General features: G+C 59.2%; 2 protein-coding genes across 2 annotated transcripts; one reads left to right on the top strand and one right to left on the bottom strand.

Moving 5' to 3' along the window:
• Positions 1-251: 251 nt before the first annotated feature.
• Positions 252-11,757, bottom strand: XKRX (XK related X-linked). Its single transcript, XM_079318739.1, has 4 exons — positions 11,630-11,757; positions 5,382-5,736; positions 2,456-2,715; positions 252-1,040 (listed from the first exon to the last, which is right to left on the bottom strand). Exons 2-4 carry the CDS (start codon positions 5,672-5,674, stop codon positions 295-297), a joined length of 1,299 nt encoding a protein of 432 aa, XP_079174865.1. The 5' UTR covers positions 5,675-5,736; positions 11,630-11,757; the 3' UTR covers positions 252-294.
• A 2,379-nt stretch (positions 11,758-14,136) lies between these two features.
• ARL13A (ARF like GTPase 13A) lies at positions 14,137-18,460 on the top strand. The gene is made up of 9 exons (XM_079319346.1): positions 14,137-14,294; positions 15,279-15,349; positions 15,926-16,175; positions 16,514-16,619; positions 16,760-16,914; positions 17,233-17,362; positions 17,448-17,646; positions 17,973-18,074; positions 18,343-18,460. The coding sequence occupies exons 1-9, from the start codon at positions 14,236-14,238 to the stop codon at positions 18,414-18,416; spliced, it is 1,146 nt and encodes a 381-aa protein (XP_079175472.1). The 5' UTR covers positions 14,137-14,235; the 3' UTR covers positions 18,417-18,460.
• The last annotated feature ends 3,883 nt before the right edge of the window (positions 18,461-22,343 follow it).

The raw sequence follows: 22,343 nt of genomic DNA, 5'->3' as shown, positions 1-22,343 counted from the left end.
GATGGCACATCCACCATCTCCCTGGGCAACACGTGCCAGTCCCTCTCCACCCTCATTGTAAACAACTCCCTTATGTCCACTCCAAATCCACCCTCCCTCCTGTTCATATGAGTGGTCCTGAGTGGGCAAGCACACTCCTGTCCCCATGGGGATGCACTGGGACCTGCTGCCACTGCAGGACCAGGCAGCACTTGGTCTGTGCCACCAGCATGCTCCGGCTGCTGGCTGTGCCACCAGGCTGCTCGGGCTGGTGCTGCCCGTGCCCGTGCCCAGCTGGCCGGAGCAGCAGGGTGCTCAGACGATGCTGTGCCTCACGCCGGGCTCCAGGGGCGCCTCCAGGCACAGGGGGGTCCCCGCCGGGCGCCGGCGGCAGCACACACAGTGCAGGAAATCTGCCACGTTGTGCCTGAAGAGCTGGCGGCACGGGTGCAGGTACTGGAAGAAGAGCAGCATGAAGTAGATGCCCAGGCAGTAGCCCAAGAGCAGCTGCAGCACCAGCAGGGCCGTGCAGACGTTCTCGTAGACGTCAGTCTTGAAGAAGTACCAGAGCACGACCAGGGCCGTGTTCTCGGCCAGCCGGGTCGCGTAGTACACGAGCACGCGGCCCCAGTTCTGAGACTTGTCGATGAGGTCCCTGTCAGCCAGCTTGAGCTGCACGGCCGACCAGCAGAACATGTTGATGCTGGAGTAGAGCAGGGTGAAGGCGCAGAGCACCACCACCGTGCCCAGGCGGCTGAAGTTCTTCTCGATGTTGTCAGGCAGGCGGCTGCCGCTGCGCCAGAACTGCAGCCAGGGCAGCAGGAACACCACCAGCAGGTTGGCCAGGGCGATGGGGATGATCCAGTGCTTGAAGACAGTGCTGAAGAGCACGAGCACGGCGATGCGGGTGGAGATCTCCAGGCTGCGCCACAGCACGATGCACAGGAAGGCCAGCGGCCGCAGCTGCACCTTGTAGTCATCGTACTTGACCTGGATGGCCAGGATGTTGCACACCAGCGCTCCGTAGGTGACTGACACCAGGCAGATGGCCATGAGGACAGCTGCAGGGAGACAGCAGGGCACTCAGGCAGTGTAGGGCACCAGGCTGTGTCCAGCCTCTCCACTGCCTGGGGTGCAAGGTGTGGGGGGACAAGCCCAGGTGGGAAATGTGGGGTGCCAGTCCTGAGTGAGAAGTACAGGGTGCCAAACACCTGGGCTCACAGCAGAAGGCCCAGCGTGAGCACTGCTGGAACAGCTCATGAATGGTGGTGACAGTCCCCATGGTGAGGTGGCTGTGGGGGAAGTCGATGGCAGTAGGATGCTCAGAACCCAAAATTTCTCCCTACACCAATAAATACAAGCCTTGGCCTGTGTTTATTGGAGCCATTTCTGTCCTTGGACCTTGCCCCAAAGCCTGTGCAGGAAATGCTGCTCAAGGGTAAGCAGGGCACAGCCTGTGCTGTGAGGGCCCCTCTGCCTTCATCCCAGCCAAGAGCTGCATCACTGTAGCCCCAGGGGCATCCCTAGAGCCAGCCCCATCTGAGGGCTGCAAAGCCAAGGTCATTTGTAGGGAATGCCAGCAGCTGCTCACATTCAGCACAGCCAGGAATACCATGGGGAGGAATAGAAAAGTGCAGCTGGTCCCATCCATGGTGGCTGCCAGCTGCAGGGCTGAGCTGGCATTCCAGCTGCAAGGGAATCACCCAAAACACATCATTTGGTGTTTACTTCCTGCATCTACTGCTAGAGGAGCACTGGCACTCATCATTCCTGTGTGCCTGCAACTCCCCAAAACGGCTTTGCAGAGAGGTGTGGCAAATTAGAGGGTTTCTATGGGACATCTCCTGTGCTTCCATTTTCATGCACCTGCTGTGGGCACAGCTGACAAGGTCTGGGCTCCCAGCACTGCTGGGAGTGAGGGCAGGTCCTTCACCCAGCACTGTAATTGGAATGGTGCAGGAGCACCATTGCCCAGCTTGGTACCATGCCAAAATGGGAGTCAAAAGTTTGCTCTGGCATATCCACCCCCAAGCACATAAACATCCTGGGAGCAGGCAAGGGAGCCTTGGAGTGGGAGTGCTGGGCTGGGAGCTCTTGTTGTTGGAAAATGTGCAGAAATAGATACAGTGGAGGGAGTTGAGCCTGTAGATAGATGGAAAAAAATGAATGGAGAGTGGAGCAGGCTAGGACAGGGACCTGACCCTCTAATGAGACATGGCACTGGGTGGATGGCTTTGTTCTGGAGGGCAGATACAGCACGGGGCTGGGAGCAGAGCCTGGCACCTCAGTCATGCATCACTGCAAGCAGCAAAGCAGAGAGCTGACCAGTGCCCAAACTCTGTGCGTTGTGCTCCACATTTAGGGTCGTCCAGGGGAAGCTGCATCCCCGGAAACGACTTTTTGGATTGCCTGATGTCACAGGAGCCCAGGCAGCTACGGAGCTGCTGGTGGGGTCCCGGGGAGCGCTGTCCCTTACCTCGGGCTGCAGGGACGTACTTCTCCAGCACGCTGATGTAGAGCTGCAGGGTGAGCTGCGGGGTGGAGCCCAGGAACGCCTGGATCACGGCCATGCGCTTGAAGGCGTTGCGGTGCGTGGCCAGCCGGCGCTCCGAGTGCCCCACCTCCTGCTCCATCTCCACCTCGTAGCCCTTCCGCAGCCGCCGCTTGCGGGTGATGGTGACATAGGGCTCCTCCTGCCTCCCTGCCCAGCAGTACACCACCAGCGCCTCCACACACCTGTGGGCACGCAGCAGCTGTCACCCCGGCCCTCCTGCTGCCCCCCACCGCCAGCGCCTCCAGCCCCGCCTTGCCCCAAAAGTCGGGAATTTCAGCTCTGAAAATCTGGGAATTGCAGCCCCAAAATCTGGGAATTGCAGCCCCAAATGTGGGAATTGCAGCCCAAAAATCTGGGAATTCTAGCCCAAAAATCTGGGAATTGCAGCCCCAAATGTGCGAATTGCAGCCCAAAAATCTGGGAATTCTAGCCCAAAAATCTGGGAATTGCAGCCCCAAAATCTGGGAATTGCAGCCCAAAAATCTGGGAATTGCAGCCCCAAAATCATGGGAATCTCAGCCCCAAAATCCTCCAAATGGTATGATTCAGGAATTCTGTCCCCAAAAACCTGGGGATTACAAGCTTAGAACTTTTGGAATTTCAGCCTGAAAATCTTGGGAATTTTAGCTTTAAAATCCTGAGAATTTCAGCTACAAAACTCTGGAAATTTCAGCCCCAAAATCCTTGGAATTCTAAGACCCAACCCCAGGAATTCCTGCTCCAAAACCCAGGGATTCTGGCCCCAAAAACCTGGAAATTTTGGCCTCAATTTTGGTGGTGGCCAGACCCTGCTCCTGCTGAGTGCAGCCCAACTGCTCTGGGCAACTGTCCAGCAGTGCTGACCGGTCACACCAGGACCATGGGGATGCCCAGTGGCTTCTCCTCTGCTCCACATTCAGGATGAATCACAGCAGGGAGGCAACAGCAGCTCCAATGAGGGGTGAAACCCTGGTGGAAGAGGTGCAGCATCCAGGGTACAAAGCTGGGAGCTTGTGCCAGCAAAACAGCTACAGGAAGATGCTAATAACCCTTGGGTTCTGTCTTCCCAACAGCCAGAAACCTCTTCCTCTAAGCAGAGGAGAAAGAAACACTGAAATATCAGAGCTGAATATCACAGTTTTCTTTGATGTCTCATCTTGAGCAGAAGGCTTCACACTTCCTCCCTGGTGGGGACAGCAGGAAGGAGAGCTCAGGGTGAAGCCACGTGTGGCACGGGCAGATAAGGCAGCGCTTCTGCGGCTCTTTCTCTCGTGTGTGTGACTTTCTGCCATGCCTGCAGGGACAGGGGGATCCCAGCCCCTCCACACTGCCTGATTTGGGTGTGCATGCCCAGAGGGGATCAGCTTGGCTCCTGCCTGGGGACCTGCTGGCTCTGGGACCAGCAGGACATCATTGTGTATGAGTGCTTGTCAGGACGGCATGAACTGCTGTGTATCAGACCCAAAAGGAGTGAGGTTTAGGACAAATTCTCTAGGAAAAGTTTCATGCCAAAGGCCCAGTTTGAAGAGTAATCCCAGCTGGCTCCTACCAACCTTCTCAGCAGGCTGGGCTCTATCTCCAGCCCAAGCAGCCTCCCCTGGGCAGCCCTGGCTGGGCAGCACCGTGCCTCAGACAGCCTGGGCTGCTGTGGTGAGAGGTGTGGCACTCCTGTGGGCCAGCACAGGCTGGGAGCACTGAGCCCAGGTGGCTCTGGAGATAAGGCAGGGTGACAGGGACACATCTGGGGCACTGCTTGTTTCCAGTGGCAGAGGAAGTGCAGAGCAGCCACTGCAGTTTGGGAGCTCTGTGAGCACACATCTGTCCTGGGGAAGGAGCCCCACGGGGATGGGGCTTTGCCACACTCCCTGCAGTGTGTTCTCGTGCAGCAGGCTGCTCGGGGTGATGACAGCCCGGGAGGCAGCACAGCATTCCCAAGGAATGAGGGATCAGCTTGTGCAACATCCATCCACCCCCTCTCTGTCCTCTTCCCAGCACAGCCCAGCGGCCCCACAGTTGCCATGCCAGCCCCACTCCTGCATCTAACTCTTCTCCTTTGTGTCCCATAACCGCACTGAGTCCCACTCCTGGCCCTATGCAGGACACCCCAATAACTCCATTATGTGCCCAAGAGCGCTGTCCAAACGCTTGTCGAAGGTATGTTTGTGACAATTGTTTGTGACAGGCCAGCTACTGTCACCACTTCCCTGGAGAGTCTGTTTGAGCTCCACCACCCTGTCTCTGGGTGTAAAACCTTTTCCTGGTATCTAATCGAAACCTTCCCTGACTCAGGTCGGTACCATGTGCATATTCACCCACGGGGATTCCCATCTGCGCTCCCAGCATGGTGATGGCAAAACCAAGAGGCTGAGCGAATGGCTGGCTGCCTCCCGGAGCCGGGACAGAGCTTTCCCAGCAGCTGGGACACAGCGGGGCCAGCAGAGCCGCGTCCCGCCCGGAGCGGCTCCAGCGGCAGCAGCAGCCGCGGCACCAGCGGCGAGAAAGGGTCCGGGAGCGGCAGCGCCGGGCGGGAGGCACCGGGAGGCGGCGGAGCAGCCCCGGGCGGATGGGCGCTGACAGCCGGGGCTGGGTGCCTGTCCTGCCCGGCACCGCTCCCGGCTCTCAGCCGGTGCCCGGGGGTGCCCGGGGACTACCCGGGAGGTGCTCAGGGTGTCCCAGGGGTGCCCAGGGGGTACCCGGGGGGTGCTCAGGGTGTCCCAGGGGTGCCCAGGGGGTACCCGGGGGGTGCTCAGGGTGTCCCAGGGGTGCCCAGGGGGTACCCGGGAGGTGCTCAGGGTGTCCCAGGGGTGCCCAGGGGGTACCCGGGAGGTGCTCAGGGTGCCCGAGGTGCCCGGGTCCCCGCCGCGCTCACCTGATGACGGGCCCGAGCTGCAGCAGGTGCATGAGCAGGACGAGCGGGCGGTCGCGGCTGAGGTCGCGGTGCACGAAGATGAGGGTGAGCTGCACCAGGACGGACGGGCAGAGCACGAAGAACACGGTGAGCGCCAGCCAGAAGCGGTCGTCGGAGTGGCCGTAGGAGAGGCAGAGCACGGCGGCCGCCGCCCCCTCCCCGCAGAACAGCGCCGTCGAGAAGACGATGCCGAGCGGCAGCTTCGGCCGTGCCGGGGCGGCGAGGGGCGGGCAGCCCCCGCTCGGCCCGTCCATGGCGGCACCGGCCCGGCCCGGCCCGGCCCGGCCGCTCAGCCCCGCCGCGGCGCCATCCCGGGCTGCAGCGGAGAGAGAGCCGCGCTGCGGGGCGGGACGGGGCGGGGCGGGGCTGCACCGAGCCCCGACGGGAGCCCCGGCAGGAGCCCCGACAGGAGCCCCGCACCGCCCCGAGCCCCGGCAGGAGCCCCAGCAGGAGCCCCGCACCGCCCCGAGCCCGACAGGAGCCCCGATAGGAGCCCCGACAGGAGCCCCGCACCGCCCCGAGCCCGACAGGAGCCCCGCACCGCCCCGAGCCCGACAAGAGCCCCGGCAGGAGCCCCGGCAGGAGCCCCGCACCGCCCCGAGCCCGACAGGAGCCCCGGCAGGAGCCCCGCACCGCCCCGAGCCCAACGGGAGCCCCGACAGGAGCCCCGCACCGCCCCGAAACCGCAGCCCCGGTCCGGCGGCCGGGCATCCCCACCAGCCCGTACCCTCCAGCCCCCGGCTCCCGGTACCCCAGCTCTGCCCCGGCCATCACCCTCCTGCTCAGGGATGCCCCTCGCCACTGTGCCCTGCTCCTCACCAGGTGTGCAGGTCTCTGCCCCAGGACAGCCCCACCTGCACCGCTGTCCCAACCTCCCCGTCTTGGAGCAGGATCTGCTATGGAGAGTTCCCCATCTCTGCGGGGAGCCGCCTCCCCAGGACAGCCCCGACACTGCCAGGAGCCACAGCCCGGGAGCCCCCACCTTGGCACTCCCCGGGTTCAGCGCTGACAATCCCCCTGCTGCCCCTGTGTGCACCCTTGGGACTCTGGAGCCCTCCCCAGGACCCCCTGTCGAGTCCAGGCTAAATTAATTCGGGGCAGTTCCCAACACCCTGGGTCCCTCCGGGGAGAATTGCTCGGCAGCCCAGGGACACTGGGGTCCCACTGTGGGGCAGGAAGGATGCCAGTGTGGGTGCCAGCCGTGCCTGAATCAGCTGCCAGAGAGTTGCCTGCATCCTCCAGCACCTCAGATCCAGGGCCTGACCCCAGCTCCAGACCCAGAAATGGAGCTGGGCCGGGGTTCAATGGGGCAGCATGTGAGAGGGAAGTTGGCCAGGCAGGGAGCATTTTGGTACCCTGCAAGACAACCCCTGTCAGGGACACCCCTTCGGGTCCTGGGAGTGCCCGGTGTGTGTAGCAAGATTTGGGAACTATGTTACACAGATGTGTCTCCTGTATTTTGGATGTTCTGACTCCAGCTGAGCAGGAGGGCTTTTCCCACCACCTTCAAGGACCCGCCTCGAGATAATGGGAGCTCGCAGCTCTCAGCCTCACATCCCTCCTGTCTGTCCCACCCTGATCACCCATCTGGTGGTGGGAACACAAGGCTGCCTGGCGTGGGATCCCTGCTCTGCCCAGCACACCCAGCCCCAGCACCAGCCCTGCCACCTTTCCCAGGAGTGCTGGTGTGGGATGAGCACACACTGCCCTGCCTGAGCATCCCCTGCTCTGCCCAGCACACCCAGCCCCAGCACCAGCCCTGCTGCCTTTCCCAGGAGTGCTGGTGTGGGATGAGCACACACTGCCCTGCCTGAGCATCCCCTGCCTGCCACATCACCCAGTCCAGCCTGGGCACACACTGCCTGGCTGGGACACATGGGACAAGCCAAAGAGTGTTTGACATTGGTCAGTATTCCCCAGTTTAGGCAGACCAGGAATTTTCAGGTAATTTTTTAAGGGCTCTCAGTGCTCAACCCTGGGCAGTTAGGCCAGCTCACAAGGAGATGCCCACGCTAACAAGAGACACTATCCACTCACCTGCCCCATGCAAGCCAAAAGCACAAAACCTCCCAAACCACACACACAGGAGTTTTCCATTTCACCAGGCTGGAAGCATTACCAGGGCTATTGGGCTTGTGAGCAAGAGAGCTGAGAATAAAACTGCCTGAGACTCTGGAGGCCAGATCTCCCCCAGCAACAGCTTCCACACAGAAGCAAACCCTGTCCCTGCAGCTGCTCAGAGCTCTCCCTTCCAAGATGAGCAGCTGCTCTGGGAAACCACAAACCCCAGGAGCTCAGGGGGACTGGCCTGACTGGCGGGGACAGGAGATCTCTGTGTGACCACTCAGCTCTGGTATGATAGTTACATATTTTCAAGCTGTTTTTGGAAAACAGCCTCTCCAAAAAAAAAACTCTGTCAGGGCAGGGGGTGAAGGCAGCAGTGTCCTGGCTGACTGGTGACAGTGGCCAGGGTGGGAGCAGCTGTGCCTGGCTGGGTGCTCAGCCAGTGACAGCACATCCTGTGGCACTGCCAACTGCACCCAGGGCTCTGTAGAGCAGCAGCAGCCTGCTGTTTGCACCATTTATGCAACTTCCACTTATCCAAATTTGAAGCATTCTCCAGGAGTCTGGCAGGTCACCAAACCCTCGGCTGAGCAATGCCTGGGCTTCAATTCTTCATAGTTTTAATTTCAGCTTCCCCTGTTTCATGACAAAATACTTAAGAGCAATTGTTTGAGCAAGCAAGAATTCCAGTCCTGTATCCATAAGCCCCAGCAGCCATCCAGAGGAATGGAGAGACAAAGCCTCACAGCGTTTTCCACACCAGTTATTATCCCATTTTCTGTCCCAAGCACGGAGAGGCAGCAAGCTGTTCATGCTGTGAGTCACCTGTGCAGCCTGACCCCACCTGTGCACAGCTCAGTGCTGTAAACAGCTGACAGGCCATAAAAGTGATGTGGGTCACAGATAGCATCAGCCAGAGCTCCTGTGCCACCTCCCTGCCACTCCCTGTCCCTGCCTACTCAGGGCCCACACCTCTTCCTGCCAGCCCAGCACAGCTGGGGCTGCACAGACCCCCTGGGACAGAGAAATGCCTGAGCCAGAGCTGCCACAGCCAGCAGGGACATCCTACCCAGGGGTTCCCACTCTGCATTCTGGACCAGCAGAGCTGGTGGCTGCTGACTGCCCCTCACTCTGGAACCTCCCAGAAGCAGAACAGCCCCTGGGCTGGTGGACATGAATCACAGAATCACAGAATCACAGAATCACAGAATCACAGAATCACAGATCTCCTGAGCTGGAAGAGACCCACAAGGATCACTGGGGATGCCCAAGGACACAAGCCTGAGTCTCACTCCCACAGCAGATGTCAATTTTCCTGTCTCCACAAGTGCCTGCCCTGATCTGGACAGCATCCCAGCTTTATTAATTTCTTAATCCCAGCCTCCATTTTTTTTTTTTTTTTTAATCCCAGTGTTCACCCTTTGCACAAAGGGCAGTGGAACCCCCAGGGTTTGCAGTGCAGCTTTCCCAGCCCCTCAGATGTGCCAGGGCATTTGTGTGTGGGAGCCTGGCTGTCCATGGGGTGGGAGTGAGCTTCCTCACCGGCTCTCAGTCCCAAAATAACCCTGTCTGCTTTACACATGCCTGCCTGGCGGCCCAGCTCCTGAAAAAGGAGAAGAGAAAATTGTTTGGAAAAGGCAGGGAGCTCAGAGACAGCCTCTTAAAGAGGCCAGGTGGAGAGAGCAGCCAGCACTCCCCAGCTCTGCTCTCCAGGACCCAGAGCAGGCAGCACTCCCAGGGTGCTGGTTGGAACATGCCAGTAGCTCTCTGCTGCCTTCCCAAATATAGCCCTGCACACAGAGGTGGAGGCAGCTGCTGGGGTGGGGGATGGCCAAGCTCGCTGAGTTCAGACCTGGAACCTCCTCAGCAGCACAGTCTGTGCTGGGATTAAACACTCAGCTGGTGCCACAGGGAGGGACAGTGGGGACATGTCCATCAGCCCCATGTGCTGGGTGAAGGGGAAATCACAAAGAGTCCCCCAGCTCGACAGGTATGTGGGAAGGGGACAGAGTTTTGTCCCCTCAGTGCAGCCACACTGCCCTACCAGCAGGGCTGGGAGCTACCCAGGAATCTCTGAGTGGGAATTTTTTACTTAGTTTGGAAATAGCTTTGCAAATGACTGGTTTCCACAGCCTAAACTGTTTGGATTTTGCATTGCTTTCACAGTAACTCAGCTGTAATTTTTCCTGCCCCAGCAGTCTGTGGAATAGTTTCTGGTTGGGGAAATATTTATTCCATTTGCTTCACCATGTGACTGCTTTTACCACTTTAGTTCCTCATCCAGCTTCACTCTGACCCTGCTGGGAGAGAATCTGGTATTTGTGCTGAGGACCTCATCCCTCCAAATCTCAGTGGAGGCTGTGCTGAGCCCACTGGGATCTGGGCACAGGGCTCAGTGCTGCCAGAGCCAGGATTCTTGCAGGCAAAGCACAAGCCATGTCATGCTCCAGTTCTTTAACAGGAAAGCAGAGTTACCTTTGGGTGCATTTATAGATCTCTGTGATAATTACACATTTTGTAGTCCTGCCTCCTTGGCTACAGTCCCAGCACAGGCAGTGGGGGATGCTGTAACACTAGACCAGGCAGGAAGGGTTAAAATTACCTTTAATTAACTGATTCCCCTGGTCCCTCCTGCTGTAAGAGTGTCCAGGCCACACTGGCAGAGTGCTAACCCAGCCAGGCTGTGCCTGCTTGTGCCCTGGGCATCCTGGCAGGAGGAATAGTTTATACTCTCCTCTCCCCCTTGCAGGAAAGCAGCAGGAGCACCACAATGCTCTCAACAAAACCAGAGCAGGAGCCTGGGTAGGGCTTGTAGCCATGGCAGGGGCTGTGTGCATGGGGCAAGCAGCAAGGAGGCAGCTCATCCTGCAGCAGGGAGCAGAGCAAGCAGAGCACTCACATCCCAGCCTCTCCCAGAATTTTGTGTATGCTTTGGCTGGGAAGCACACTGCCAGGAACTGGGTGAAAAGCAAACAGCTCCCTGCTTGCTTCCTGCCTGCCCCTGCATCCAGCACTGGGTGATGGTACCAGTGTGGGGGAGCAAAGAACACTCTGGAAAAAACATCTCCCTTACAAAAACCATCTCCCTTATCCCAAAGAGCTCGGGGAATGGCTGCAAACCATCCACTCTCCCCAGTGCCATGCCAGCAAACCTCCCCAGTGCCTCAGTTCCTCAGCAGCAGGTCTGGGTGTCACAGGCTGTAAATACCCTGAGTTCCCAGCCTGGCAGGGGCGTTTGCCTGTAATTAGCTCTTGGGATTTGGGAGCTGCTGTGATCCGGGGTTAGGCACCAGCAGCGTGCTGGGATTTAAAGGGACAATGCACTGTCTGCGTGCTGAGCACCTCCGTGTGCTCTCATCTGCCACTCTACAGGGAGATGAGTCTCTCCTCAAAGCCTCTGTGCGTCCTTGCCGCCACAGATCCCCTTTTGGGCAGATCAATGAGGTTCCAAGCAAAGCAGAGCAGCTTGCTCGTATTTCTGCCAGGACTTTTCGGTCTTTGCCATGGCCTTGGCTTTGGTGTCACCCCAGCTCAAGGCTCTCAAGGCTGCAGGCAGCTCCTTCTGCTCTGCCACTGTGTTCCCTTGCAAACCATCATTCCCCATTCCCAGCTCCCCGGCCATCCCCCAGCTCTGCTGCTTCTCCCGGGGTGTCAGTGGGGTGCCCGGGGTGTCAGTGGGGTGCACGGGGTGTCAGTGGGGTTCCCGGGATATCAGTGGGGTTCCTGGGGTGCAGTGGGGTGCCCGGGGTGTCAATGGGGTTCCCGGAGTGCAGTGGAGTTCCCGGGGTGTCAGTGGGGTTCCGGGGTGTCAGTGGGGTGCCCGGGGTGTCGGTGGGGTTCCCGGGATATCAGTGGGGTTCCGGGGTGTCAGTGGGGTTCCGGGGTGCAGTGGGGTGCCCGGGGGTGCAGTGGGGTTCCCGGGATATCAGTGGGATTCCTGGGGTGCAGTGGGGTTCCCGGGGTGTCAGTGGGGTTCCGGGGTACAGTGGGGTGCCCGGGGGTGCAGTGGGGTTCCCGGGATATCAGTGGGGTTCCCGGGATATCAGTGGGGTTCCGGGGTGTCAGTGGGGTTCCGGGGTACAGTGGGGTTCCGGGGTGTCGGTGGGGTTCCCGGGGTGCCCTCTGCCGGCTGGGCAGATACTCACAGCTCTAGGGCAGCCGCGGCAGGGCAGCGTGCCAGCCCGGTGCCATCTGCGCCGCTCCCGCTCCCTGTGCCCTCGCCTCATTCCCCTCCTGCGGCGCTCCAGCGGCAGGAACGGCCCCAAACAGGCGCTGCCGTCCGGGGAGCAGTGCCAGGGCCAGGGCACTGCCCGCCCGGGTGCTGCTGGCACGGGCAGCTCTAGAGGGTCCAGCCCGGCACCGTGCTGGTTACAGCTCTGGCGAGGAGCATCTTCACGGATCTGCCAAGATAATAAATTCTGCCTGGGAGTTTCTCACCTGGCAACAGTCGCCAAGGGAACGGGATGGATGCTGCGGGGGCGCCCGGGGCTCTGGCAGAGGGGTCGGGCTGACCCCAGCCAGAGTGGGCACAGCACCAGCTGCCCACCCGGACCCTCAGCACGCACACATCCATGTGGGCATGGCCATCGTGCCACCTCCCCTGAGCCGAGTGTGGGTTTCACCAGATTTGGGGGGATTTTGAGGTTTCCCTGGCTGTTGGTGTGACTGGAACTGCCTCAGGCTCCTGGGGGATTTCCCTGAACCCAGCTCCGGTCTGAGCAGGGATTTTGGGCACTTGTTTTAAAAGTAGTGGCACCCTGAGTGTTCAGAGATCTCTGGAAATCCATGTGTGCCAGAGGGAGATCAGATGCTGCTGCCCCTCAGGAAGCTGAGCTGCTGCCCCCAGGGCTGCCTGACACATGGCACTTCTCTATTTATAGCACCCGTGGTCATGTTATAGCACATTCCTGTCCCTGCTGGGCTGTCCCTGACAGTGACACACAAAACACAGAGGCAAGAGTTGACACTCAGAGCAAATTATTTCAGCCCTCATACAGCTGATTATGCCAAAAGCATCCCAGCCCCATGCTGGGTGTGAGGCTGCCACTTCTGGCAGGCTGCTGGCACAGGACACAGCAGGAGAGGCTGTCAGGGTGGGCACAGGGAGCTGCTGGCACAGGACACAGCAGGAGGGACTGTCAGGATGGGCACAGGGAGCTGCTGGCACTGCCCCACCACCTGCAGCACAGGGGTGACCAACCACCCCAAATATGGCACCTGGCTGTGATATCAGAACAGAAATTTCATCAACCATTAACCATGCATGGCTGCCTGCCATGCCTTGGCCAGGACAGGTGCAGAACTTCCCAGCAATGTGTGGGGCTGGAGGGAAGGGTATGGGGATGGAGGGAAGGGTATGGGGCTGGAGGGAAGGGCATGGGGCTGGAGGGAAGGGTATGGGGATGGAGGGAAGGGCATGGGGCTGGAGGGAAGGGTATGGGGCTGGAGGGAAGGGCATGGGGCTGGAGGGAAGGGTATGGGGATGGAGGGAAGGGCATGGGGATGGAGGGAAGGGCATGGGGATGGAGGGAAGGGTATGGGGATGGAGGGAAGGGCATGGGGCCGTGCCCATCCTGGGCTTGCACCCCTGGGCCAGAGCAGTATCTCAGCATCTTTGGCTCGTGGTTCACCCAGTGCTGGTGCTGGGAGGTTTAGTCCAGGCTGATGTGAGCCAGCAGGCTCCCTGTTTGCTCCTGGGTACAGCTTTTGAAGGATCCCTTTGTCCCTCTGGACTCCACTTCCCCCACCCAGAGCTCCTGCAGCTCAGACATCCCTGTGTGACTTCTCCTCCACACACATCAGTGGCAGCAAGCCAGGGAGGGCAGCTCTGGCTGGGAAAAGGAGCAGGAAACCTGAGAAGCGAGATAAGAACTTCAGAGCTGAAGATCAAGGAGCTGGGGCTTTTTGTCTCCACCCTCTGCCCTGTGTTCTGAGGGTCTCCACCACTTCCCTTCTCCCAGCCAGGCTCCTGCTGGGGCTGGTTGTTGCTTCTGCCCCAGGGAGCACAGGACCTGCTGCCTCTCAAGTGCTAGAGCACCACATACAAGCAGTGAGCAGAGATGTCCCCCAGGCTGGCTCAGAGGGGACCCTGGGTGAGCAGCAGAGCTGTGCACACCGTGAAGGGGATGCAGAGAAATGTCCCCTCAGGGATCAGGCAGCGAGGAGCCAGAGGTGCTGTTCCTTAGAGACCCCCAGTTCAGCCCCCATGGGCTGTCAGGCTGTGTCCCCACCACAAACCACTCACACCAGTGATGGGACAGCAGCTGCAGTGGGGTGGAGCCAGTGCTGTGCCACCCATGTGGCAGGCAGTCCCACAACAGCCATGGCCCAGCTGCCACTGGCCTGGGCCGACCCACCAGGATTAAGGAGCCTGCAGGAGTAAGTAATTTAAATCCAGATTAGATTTAAGCAGCTGCTACGCAAAGGGCATGTGAGCAGAGGCTGTGCAGTGGGCACCAGCAGGTGAGGAGCTGAGTGGCACCCCTGGTGTGAGGGGTGGGAGAGCAGGCTCTGGCCAGCAGCTCTGTGCCATGGGGTATTGCCCAGAAGGACAGATCTTCTCTCCAGGCTTGGCCCGTGTGCACCAGAGCAGAGGCAGCAGTGCTGTGCCCTGGGACAGGGCACCCTGGGATGAGATGTTCCCTGCCCTGAAGAGAGAGCCCAGGCAGGAGGATGGAGCACAGGGACACGCTGGGCTGCTCACTCTGTAGCTGCTGGAGAGAGGCCACCCCTCTGCTCGGGACTGCACACCATGTTCCACCTCTTCTCCCACTGCTGGTCGTGGCTGCAGGCCATCCAGGAGCCCATCAGGTAGGTGCCTGTCACCCAGGGGTGACAATATTTACCTGTGTGTTTATGACTGGTGAGGGCACCCGTGTGGTGGCAGGGAAAGGTGTGCCCACTGCAGGGACTGTCCCCAACAGCTGAGCAAGGCACACGTGTGTCCTGCTGCCCCCAAAGCAGGCAGGAGGTGGCAGGCAGGGAGGCAGTGCAGGAATGGTTGCACTGGGATTCCAGCTCTGCAGAGTCAGCAGCTCCCCAGGGAAGCTGGGGAGGATGCACTGGAGCACCTGCCTTGTTTGCATGTATCAGGACATCCAGGATAATTCCCTGGGACAGCACTGCAAGGAGGTTTATGGTGCTCTCATCCCAGAGAGGACACCTTACCTGCTGTAGTGCTGGAGGTGGAGCCCTGCCACCTCCACTGCCATGCAGCCTGCTCTGTATGTTTAAGGGAGAAAATGATATTGCAAATAACTGTAGTGGCTTGTCAGTGCAGAGAAAATGTCTCTGTGGCTCTGGTGGATCATGTTGCTGGAGAGTGGACAGGACTGTTTAGCAACAGGAAAAACACCTGAGTCCAGGCAGAAGCTCATAAAATCCTGCTTGCTACCTTTCCCTAGCAGTGTATGCCCAAAACTTAGTGCAGGAAGGTGTAATCATTGACTATATATAAGGAAGAATCATGCTGGCCTGTGCATATGATTGCATAATCCTATGTGATTTGAAAAGAAATCTTTGTAGGAAGCACCTTTAGGGCTCTGAGTCTGGCTGTCCCAGGCTGTTGGGGTGGCCCCAGGCACTTGTGTCTGTCCTCACCCTTTCCCTTTCACCAGCGATCATTCCTGCACTTGTCCCCAGCTGAGACAGGACCTGTGTCACCCTCCTGCCTCTCTCCTGGCTGAAATGCAGCAGCCATGGGCAGGTCCTTTGCCTGGGGGGCAGCTGTGGTCACTGCTCCCCAGGGAGCACAGCCTTTTTCTGGGATGCTCACCTGCTGCTGTTGCTCCCCAGGAAGGTGACCATCCTTGTCGTGGGGCTGGACAATGCGGGGAAAACCTCGGTCATCATGGACATGGAGAGAGGTGAGGAGCAGCACACCTCAGAGCCAGCCCCACATGGAGGCAGCAGCTTCACGGTCCTTTGAAACCAAAGGAGCTGCAGCCGCTGTTCTGGGGCAGTGTGCAGGGCACCTGCTGTGTCCCAGGGAGCCCGGGAGCAGGGCTGGGGATGGGGCTGGGGCAGGAGAGGAACACGGCTCAGGGATGCTCCTGCAGCTCTCTGCCCTCTCCGGGGTTGGGGATGTGCTGGGGCAGCAGGGCACACAGCCCAGGGATGCTCCCGCACCATCCTCTGCCCTCTCCGGGATTGGGGATGTGCTGGGGCAGCAGGGCACACAGCCCAGGGATGCTCCCGCACCATCCTCTGCCCTCTCCGGGGTTGGGGATGTGCTGGAGCAGCAGGGCACACAGCCCAGGGATGCTCCCGCACCATCCTCTGCCCTCTCCGGGGTTGGGGATGTGCTGGGGCAGCAGGGCACACAGCCCAAGGATGCTCCCGCACCATCCTCTGCCCTCTCCGGGGTTGGGGATGTGCTGGGGCAGCAGGGCACACAGCCCAAGGATGCTCCCGCACCATCCTCTGCCCTCTCCGCACAGCAGCGCTGCCCGGGGAGGCGCTGCCCGGGGCGCAGCCCGGCCGCAGCCGCCTGCGGGTGGAGAGGTTGGAGGTGACGCTGCTGGAGCTGCCCGGGGCCCAGCGCTCCCGCAGCGCCTGGCGCGGCCACTACAGCGAGGCGCACGGGCTGCTCTTCGTGCTGGACTCCGGTGACCGGGCGCGCATGGACGAGGCCCGCAAGGTCCTGAGCCGCGTCCTGAGCCACCCCGATGTCTCCGGGAAGCCCCTCTTGCTGTAAGATTGGGATGCAGCCCGCGAGGCTGGGGGTCAAGGGCGGAGAGGGAGCCTGTGGCTGGGTTTTGGGGCTGCTGCGGGGATGGGGTGCCCAGGGAGCTGTCGGGTGTGCGGGGACACGAGACTCCAGCAGCGCTTGGGAGATCGGAGCATCCGTGGAGAGGAGGCGAGGAAGGGGCTCCAGTGCCAGGTGTGGCCAGGGGCAATGCTTCACCTAATTGCGGCCAAAGGAAGCACACAGCCTCCCACCGGGGAGGTGGGGGGGCACGGGGAGGAACCGGGGGCCGAGGTGACCCTGGACGATGACTTGCGGTGACCGCCGCCGTCCCGTGCCCCAGGCTGGCCAACAAGCAGGACACGGCGGCCGCGCTGCTGCCCTGCGAGCTGATCGAGCGCCTGTGCCTGGAGCGCCTGGTCAACGAGCATCACTCTCCGTGCCGCATCGTGAGTGGGGGCTGGCCCCGACCCCGACCCCGACCCCGACCCCGACCCCGACCCCGACCCCGACCCCGGCTCCGGCCCCGGCCCCGGCCCTCGCCCCTCGAGCCGCGGGGCTGCCCGCGCTGATCCCCGCTCCCCCGCAGGAGCCCTGTGTCGCCAAGAGGGTCCCCCCCGCCGGCCCGGCCCGTGCCACCCTGCAGGGGCTGCGCTGGCTGCTCCGCGCTGCCGCCGCCGGCCCGGTACAGCCCGACCCGGTACCGCCGGCCCCGAGCGCCTCCCGAACCCGCCCGGCCCGCAGGTGTGTGCGGGGCTCCGTGTGTGCGGGGCTCCGTGTGTGTGTGCGGGGCTCTGTGTGTGTGTGTGTGCGGGGCTCTGTGTGTGTGTGTGCGGGGCTCTGTGTGTGTGTGTGTGCGGGGCTCTGTGTGTGTGTGTGTGCGGGGCTCTGTGTGTGTCTGTGCGGGGCTCTGTGTGTGTGTGTGTGCGGGGCTCCGTGTGTGTGTGCGGGGCTCTGTGTGTGTGTGCGTGTCCCCCTGTGTGCGGGGCTCCGTGTGTGCGTGTCCCGTCCCCACGCTGTCCCCGCAGCGCTGTGCTCACCCCGCTGTGCTCGCTGCCACAGGGACCGGCTGCCCCCCGGGGAAGGCACTCGGGAGGGTGCGGGGAAGAGCGGCGAGCAGCGGGGCGAGCAGCGGGGCGAGCAGCGGGGCGAGCAGCGGGCGGTGCGCCCCTCCTGCCGCCTCCTGCCCCTGGTGAGTGAGGGACACCCGGCAGGGGATGGGCTCGGGTGGGAGGGGAGCTCTGCCACCCTCCCCTGATCCCCCTTTACCTGCCCAGGAGGAGAGCACCAAGGGCCCCAGGAGGAGGAAGAGGAAGGTGAAGGTGAAGGTGAAGAAGAAGGGCTCGGGGCAGCCAAGCCCGGCCGAGGAGCAGGAGGCAGCGGGAGCAGGGGGTGACAGCCGTGCGGGGGCTGCCGGGGGGCTGCTGCTCCCCAACAGGGTCGGGCAGGAGGAGCCCACGGCCACCCCGCAGCCAGGTGAGAGGGGACTGGGGGGGCAGCCAGCTCTGATGGACCCCCAGAGCCACCCTACAGGGGGGATGCCAGGCATGGCAATGTGACAAAATGCTGGACCACTGGCGCCTGCCCTCTCCATGAGCTTTGCTTGCAGCTCAGCCGGGTGCAGAGCCAGGTCACAGCAATCCGGAGGGGAAGAGGAGACATCGGAGCATCTCTGCAGGGGATGATGCACGGAAACAATGGAGGACTCAAACCTGCTACCAGTGCTTCTCTCAGCTGGGCTGGTGGCAAAGGCACCTTTGCTCAGGTGTGTCGTGCCTGAAATTTTGTATTTCTCCATTCAGCACAGGGTACCAAAAGGAAAAAAAAGAAGAAAATCAAGAATAAAATCAAGTCGAGGGAACCTTCTCTGGAGCAGCAGCGTGAGGAGGTCTCGAGCACCTTTGGTAATTCTCAGTAAGGATTTTGCTGAAAGCATCAGGGCTCTGGCCTGCTGGCAGTGGGCTGTGAGCTGTGCAGGGGGTGCTTGGTGCGGGGACACGGGCACAGCAAGTGCAGGGCGAGGTGGGGCTGTTGGGGAGGCAGATGCTGCTGCCTCTGCTGTGATCTGGGACGCAGGGAGGCCACACGAGTGCGCTGGGAGCCTGGGCTGTCCCTGCAGCCCTCACCCAGCACAGGCTGCCAGGCTGACCCTGGCGCTGCCCTTGTTCCCAGATCTGTACCGCCGGGCCATGCTGGCTCTGAGGATGAGGCAGGAGCAGAGGAAGCCGCCATCCATCGCTCCCTGAGCAGCGGGGCACAGAGCACGGGCTGCGTGCTCCTGGAGGATCCACACTCGGGCAGAGCCCCTGCGGCGCTCGGCCAGAGCTGGGAAACCATCCTGGGGCACAAACAGCATCACGGCTTGAAAACCAGGCACCCACGGGGGCGAGCCAAAGTCCCTTTGTGCGACGCCGGGCTGCAAACCCGTCTGGAAAGGGAACAGCCGGTCCCTGCCAGCCCGTCAGTCACTCCCTGCCTGGAACAGTCTCGTTCCCTGCTGGTGAAGGTGGGAGGGCAGAGGAGCTCTGCCAGCCCTCAGCCACACCTGGCAGGGCTGTCAGGGCCGTCTCCACACGCCGCAGGAAGGTGTTTGTGCATCCTGCAGCCCGTCAGTGAAAATTTACATTCAATGGAGGCTGCTGGAGGCTCCTCCTGATCCTCCTTCCAGGAGGGACCATGCAGCAAAATCTCCTGACATCTGGCACTCTGCTGCCCCAGCTGGCCCCTGATGTGTGCTGGGCTCTGCTCGGAGTCGGGACAAGCAGCAGCAGCAGCCCTTCAGCAGTGGCACAGGGGTCTGTCAGAGCTGTGCTGGCCCGGGCACCCAGCCCTGCCAGAGGCTCCTTCTGCCCAGCTCTGCAGGGAAAAGCAGCCCTCGGCCCTGGAAACACTTCAGGAGATGTCAGGGCTTGGGGTTTTCTCGTGACACCTGCAACAAAGAGTGTAAGAAGTGGAACTGTGCATTAGTCACCTCTGTTCCCTGATTACTGATTAACAGGCGCTGCCTTTGTGGTCCAGGGGAAGGCAAATCACCAGAGCTGTACATCCTCTGTTGTGTTTTATTAATAAAAATTAACTGTGTGGGTTTCCCATAGACATTCGTGTTTGCAGGGGAGTGGGCACTGCTGTGGATTCCACAGTCATTGCAGGATTTTGATGGAGACACCCTGTGGGAATCAGCTTTCCCAGCAGTGGGATGCCCCATGCTCTGAGGGGCAGCACAGGCAAGGTGAGCCTGGTCCTGGGTGTTCCATTCATCAGGGAGCAAAACCCCTCAGCAGCCAGGCCTGAGGAAAGAAAACAACTTCAATAAGAGACAGAGGTTTGTGATGTGTGAAAAACATGGCAGTTCTTTGTTCTTCACTAAGCCAAATTTACAGAAGGAGCCAGGAGGTGTTTTTTGAGTCTCAGACACTGGAATTTAGGGCAGTAAAGGGAATTAATTGTAAGTGATCCAGGTTAATGGGTGTTTCATAAAGCAAATGGAAGGGATCACAACCTGTGGGGTGCCTGCAGGTGGCTCTCATTCCCCACCAACCCATCTGTAAATCCCATCACCTCTCCTGGGCCATAGAAACAGCCAAAGAAAGGGCAGGGGGGTCATTCCTGGGTGCAGAGCCTGAGCTTTGGGCTGGTGAGGGATTTTCACATGGAGCTCCTCCCTCCCTGCTTCATGACAAAGGTACAAAAATTAATTAAAATAAAGCTCTTATCCCACCACAGCAATGGCTGCTGCCCCTGCTCTCAGCTCTGCTGTGCCCTGGGAGGCCCTGCTAAGGTGTGGAGTTCATTCTCATGTTCCACTGTTGTCTGAAAGCTGCTTGTAGCATGTACAGACTTAAATAAACATGTATAAAAAAGGTAAGTGGATTTTAAACCTTGGAATGGGTGTTAGGGTTGATAAAAGCCTTGGGTGGGTGGTTTTTTGTACTTGAGAATCTGGTTGCTATGTACACTCTCTCCTGCTTGCAGGTTCCAGCCTCTGACTAACTTGGGTGGGCTTGGTGCCAGCACGCTCTTGTGGAAGTTTCCCAGCTGGAAAGTGAGTGTTGGGAAGTGGTTCAGGTTTTTTTGTTTGTTTTTTTTTTAGATGGGCACACCAGGGTCCAGGTGATTTTCAAGAGATGATTCAAAACATTGCAATATATGCACCATTTAACAGGGTGACTAATGAGTAACCATGCACAGAGTTTCTTTGGGATGTTTTGTTATCTGTGTTACATTAAAAATGAGATCTGGAGTGTTTGCTGTCATGTATGATGAAAAAATGAGGCTGAATTTGTTGAGAGTAACTCCCCAAGCTTCTTCTGATTGATTGTCATGAGAGAAGCTGCTAAGACTCTTTAGGAAAGGAGAAGACAAAGGACTGGAAAATGAGAAATTATGAAAACTTTCCTTTTCTAGGTTAAATGTGCCTTGTTGGAGAAATTCTTGCTGGCAGAAGGAAGAAGGATATAATCAAATTTATTTAGTAGATGTGCTATGTCTTGGGGCACCAGGAAATATGATGGAGTCTGAGATACAGAGATTTGTCACATCATGCACCAAATATATTTACTGGGTTTTCCCCCTTTGAAAAAGAAAAAGACTTCTTTTAAGAAAGGGAAATTTTGTTAACTAAAACTGGCATTCTCATTCATGAATTATAATTCTGTAAGTTGCTGCATATTTGAATAGATTATCTCACACTATGAGGAGAAAGTGCCTCTTGAGAAAAGCTATCAGTGTGTTAATTAGAAGGGCTCTTGCTACAGGATATCTCTGGATGTGGGATCAAGAGCCAATTGATAAACCAAAGTTTTTAATTTGAAAGTTGGCTGCAGCCATCAGAGCTCAGGCCTTTCTGTGAGAGAACTTTCCCCCCCTTAAACTGGACTGTTATTTCAGTGTAGCTGAGTTTAGCAGGACTGCAGCCCAAACACCTGACCTGGTGGCACAAACCTTGCTACCCAAGCTGCCATCTAATTAGATCTTGGGCTCCACCTTCCATGCATTGTGCACCTGTAGCAGAGGGTTCTTCTATGGTTGGATTTTTTTTTTTTTTTTTTTTTTGGCTAGGCTTGTGTTCATAGCTTGCAGGTGCAATTGCTACAGAAGCCTGCAGCAACCAGCATCTGAGCTCTGTGCCCTGCCCCAGCAATAAACTGGTTGAAAATGCACTTGAGGTGTGGAGAAAAGCAGGTGCACTTCCCTTGTGTGCTGGACACTGTGGTGTGGAGTCACTGCTGGCTCAGAACTTGCCCTTTCCTTTTTCCAGGAATGCTGGGGAAGGCCCAGAAGAGCTCTCTGCTGCATCTCAGAGGATGCCCTAAGCCTAAACCTGATATTTTGGGGGCAGGTTGATTTGATATTGGTGAGGCAGGGCTTGGGGAGCTGGTGCTGAGTGAGCTGAGCCCAGCTGGTGCTGGCCAGGTCCTGCAGGGGCATAGGATGGGATGGGATGGGATGGGATGGGATGGGATGGGATGGGATGGGATGGGATGGGATGGGATGGGATGGGATGGGATGGGATGGGATGGGATGGGATGGGATGGGGAGGGGATGGGATGGGGATGGGGAGGGGGATGGGGAGGGGATGGGATGGGATGGGATGGGGAGGGGAGGGGATGGGATGGGATGGGGATGGGATGGGATGGGATGGGGAGGGGATGGGGATGGGATGGGGATGGGATGGGATGGGGAGGGGATGGGGATGGGATGGGGATGGGATGGGGATGGGGATGGGATGGGATGGGATGGTGAGGGGAGGGGATGGGATGCACAGGCTCCAGAGGAGGTGTGGAGCAAGGATTCATGCACACCCCTCTGCAGACAGCTCCTGCCTTCCCTCCCTCTCTCTCAGCGTGTTTTTGCAAGGGTGATGCAATCCCTCCTGGAACACCCACACACACAGAGCACTCGCTGGCCACTCCCAGGGAAACCTGGTTTTTCCAGCAGATGGGGAGGGTGAGATCTGCACCGAGCCCTGCTGAGGGGCACTGAGCACTGCCAGAGCTGTCAGCAGCTGAAGGACATGCGTGGGGCTCCAGCAGCTACAGGATTTGGGTGGCTTTGGCTGCTTTCAGAAAGTGAGCTTCTGCTCCTGTGCTGGCAGGGTAGATTAAGAGACTTAGGTGTGCACAGGCAAGAATTCTCTGTTGGAATCTGCTGGCAAAAGTGCTCTCATTGAGGAG

The sequence above is a fragment of the Erithacus rubecula genome, assembly GCF_903797595.1.
Source record: "Erithacus rubecula genome assembly, chromosome: 15".
NCBI lineage: Eukaryota > Metazoa > Chordata > Aves > Passeriformes > Muscicapidae > Erithacus > Erithacus rubecula.
Note: the sequence above shows the minus strand (reverse complement) of the source record. Positions and strands in the feature narration are given on the sequence as shown.

Bases quoted from the DNA above. Each gene is read 5' to 3' on its own strand.
- ARL13A (XM_079319346.1), top strand. From the start codon at position 14,236: ATGTTCCACCTCTTCTCCCACTGCTGGTCGTGGCTGCAGGCCATCCAG. The intron at 14,295-15,278 runs GTAGGTGCCTGT...GTTGCTCCCCAG, and splicing joins GCCATCCAGGAGCCCATCAG to GAAGGTGACCATCCTTGTCG. The intron at 17,647-17,972 runs GTGAGAGGGGAC...TTCTCCATTCAG, and splicing joins CACGGCCACCCCGCAGCCAG to CACAGGGTACCAAAAGGAAA.
- XKRX (XM_079318739.1), bottom strand. From the start codon at position 5,674: ATGGACGGGCCGAGCGGGGGCTGCCCGCCCCTCGCCGCCCCGGCACGG. The intron at 2,716-5,381 runs GTGAGCGCGGCG...GCGTGCCCACAG, and splicing joins CAGCTCGGGCCCGTCATCAG to GTGTGTGGAGGCGCTGGTGG. The intron at 1,041-2,455 runs GTAAGGGACAGC...GTCTCCCTGCAG, and splicing joins GTACGTCCCTGCAGCCCGAG to CTGTCCTCATGGCCATCTGC.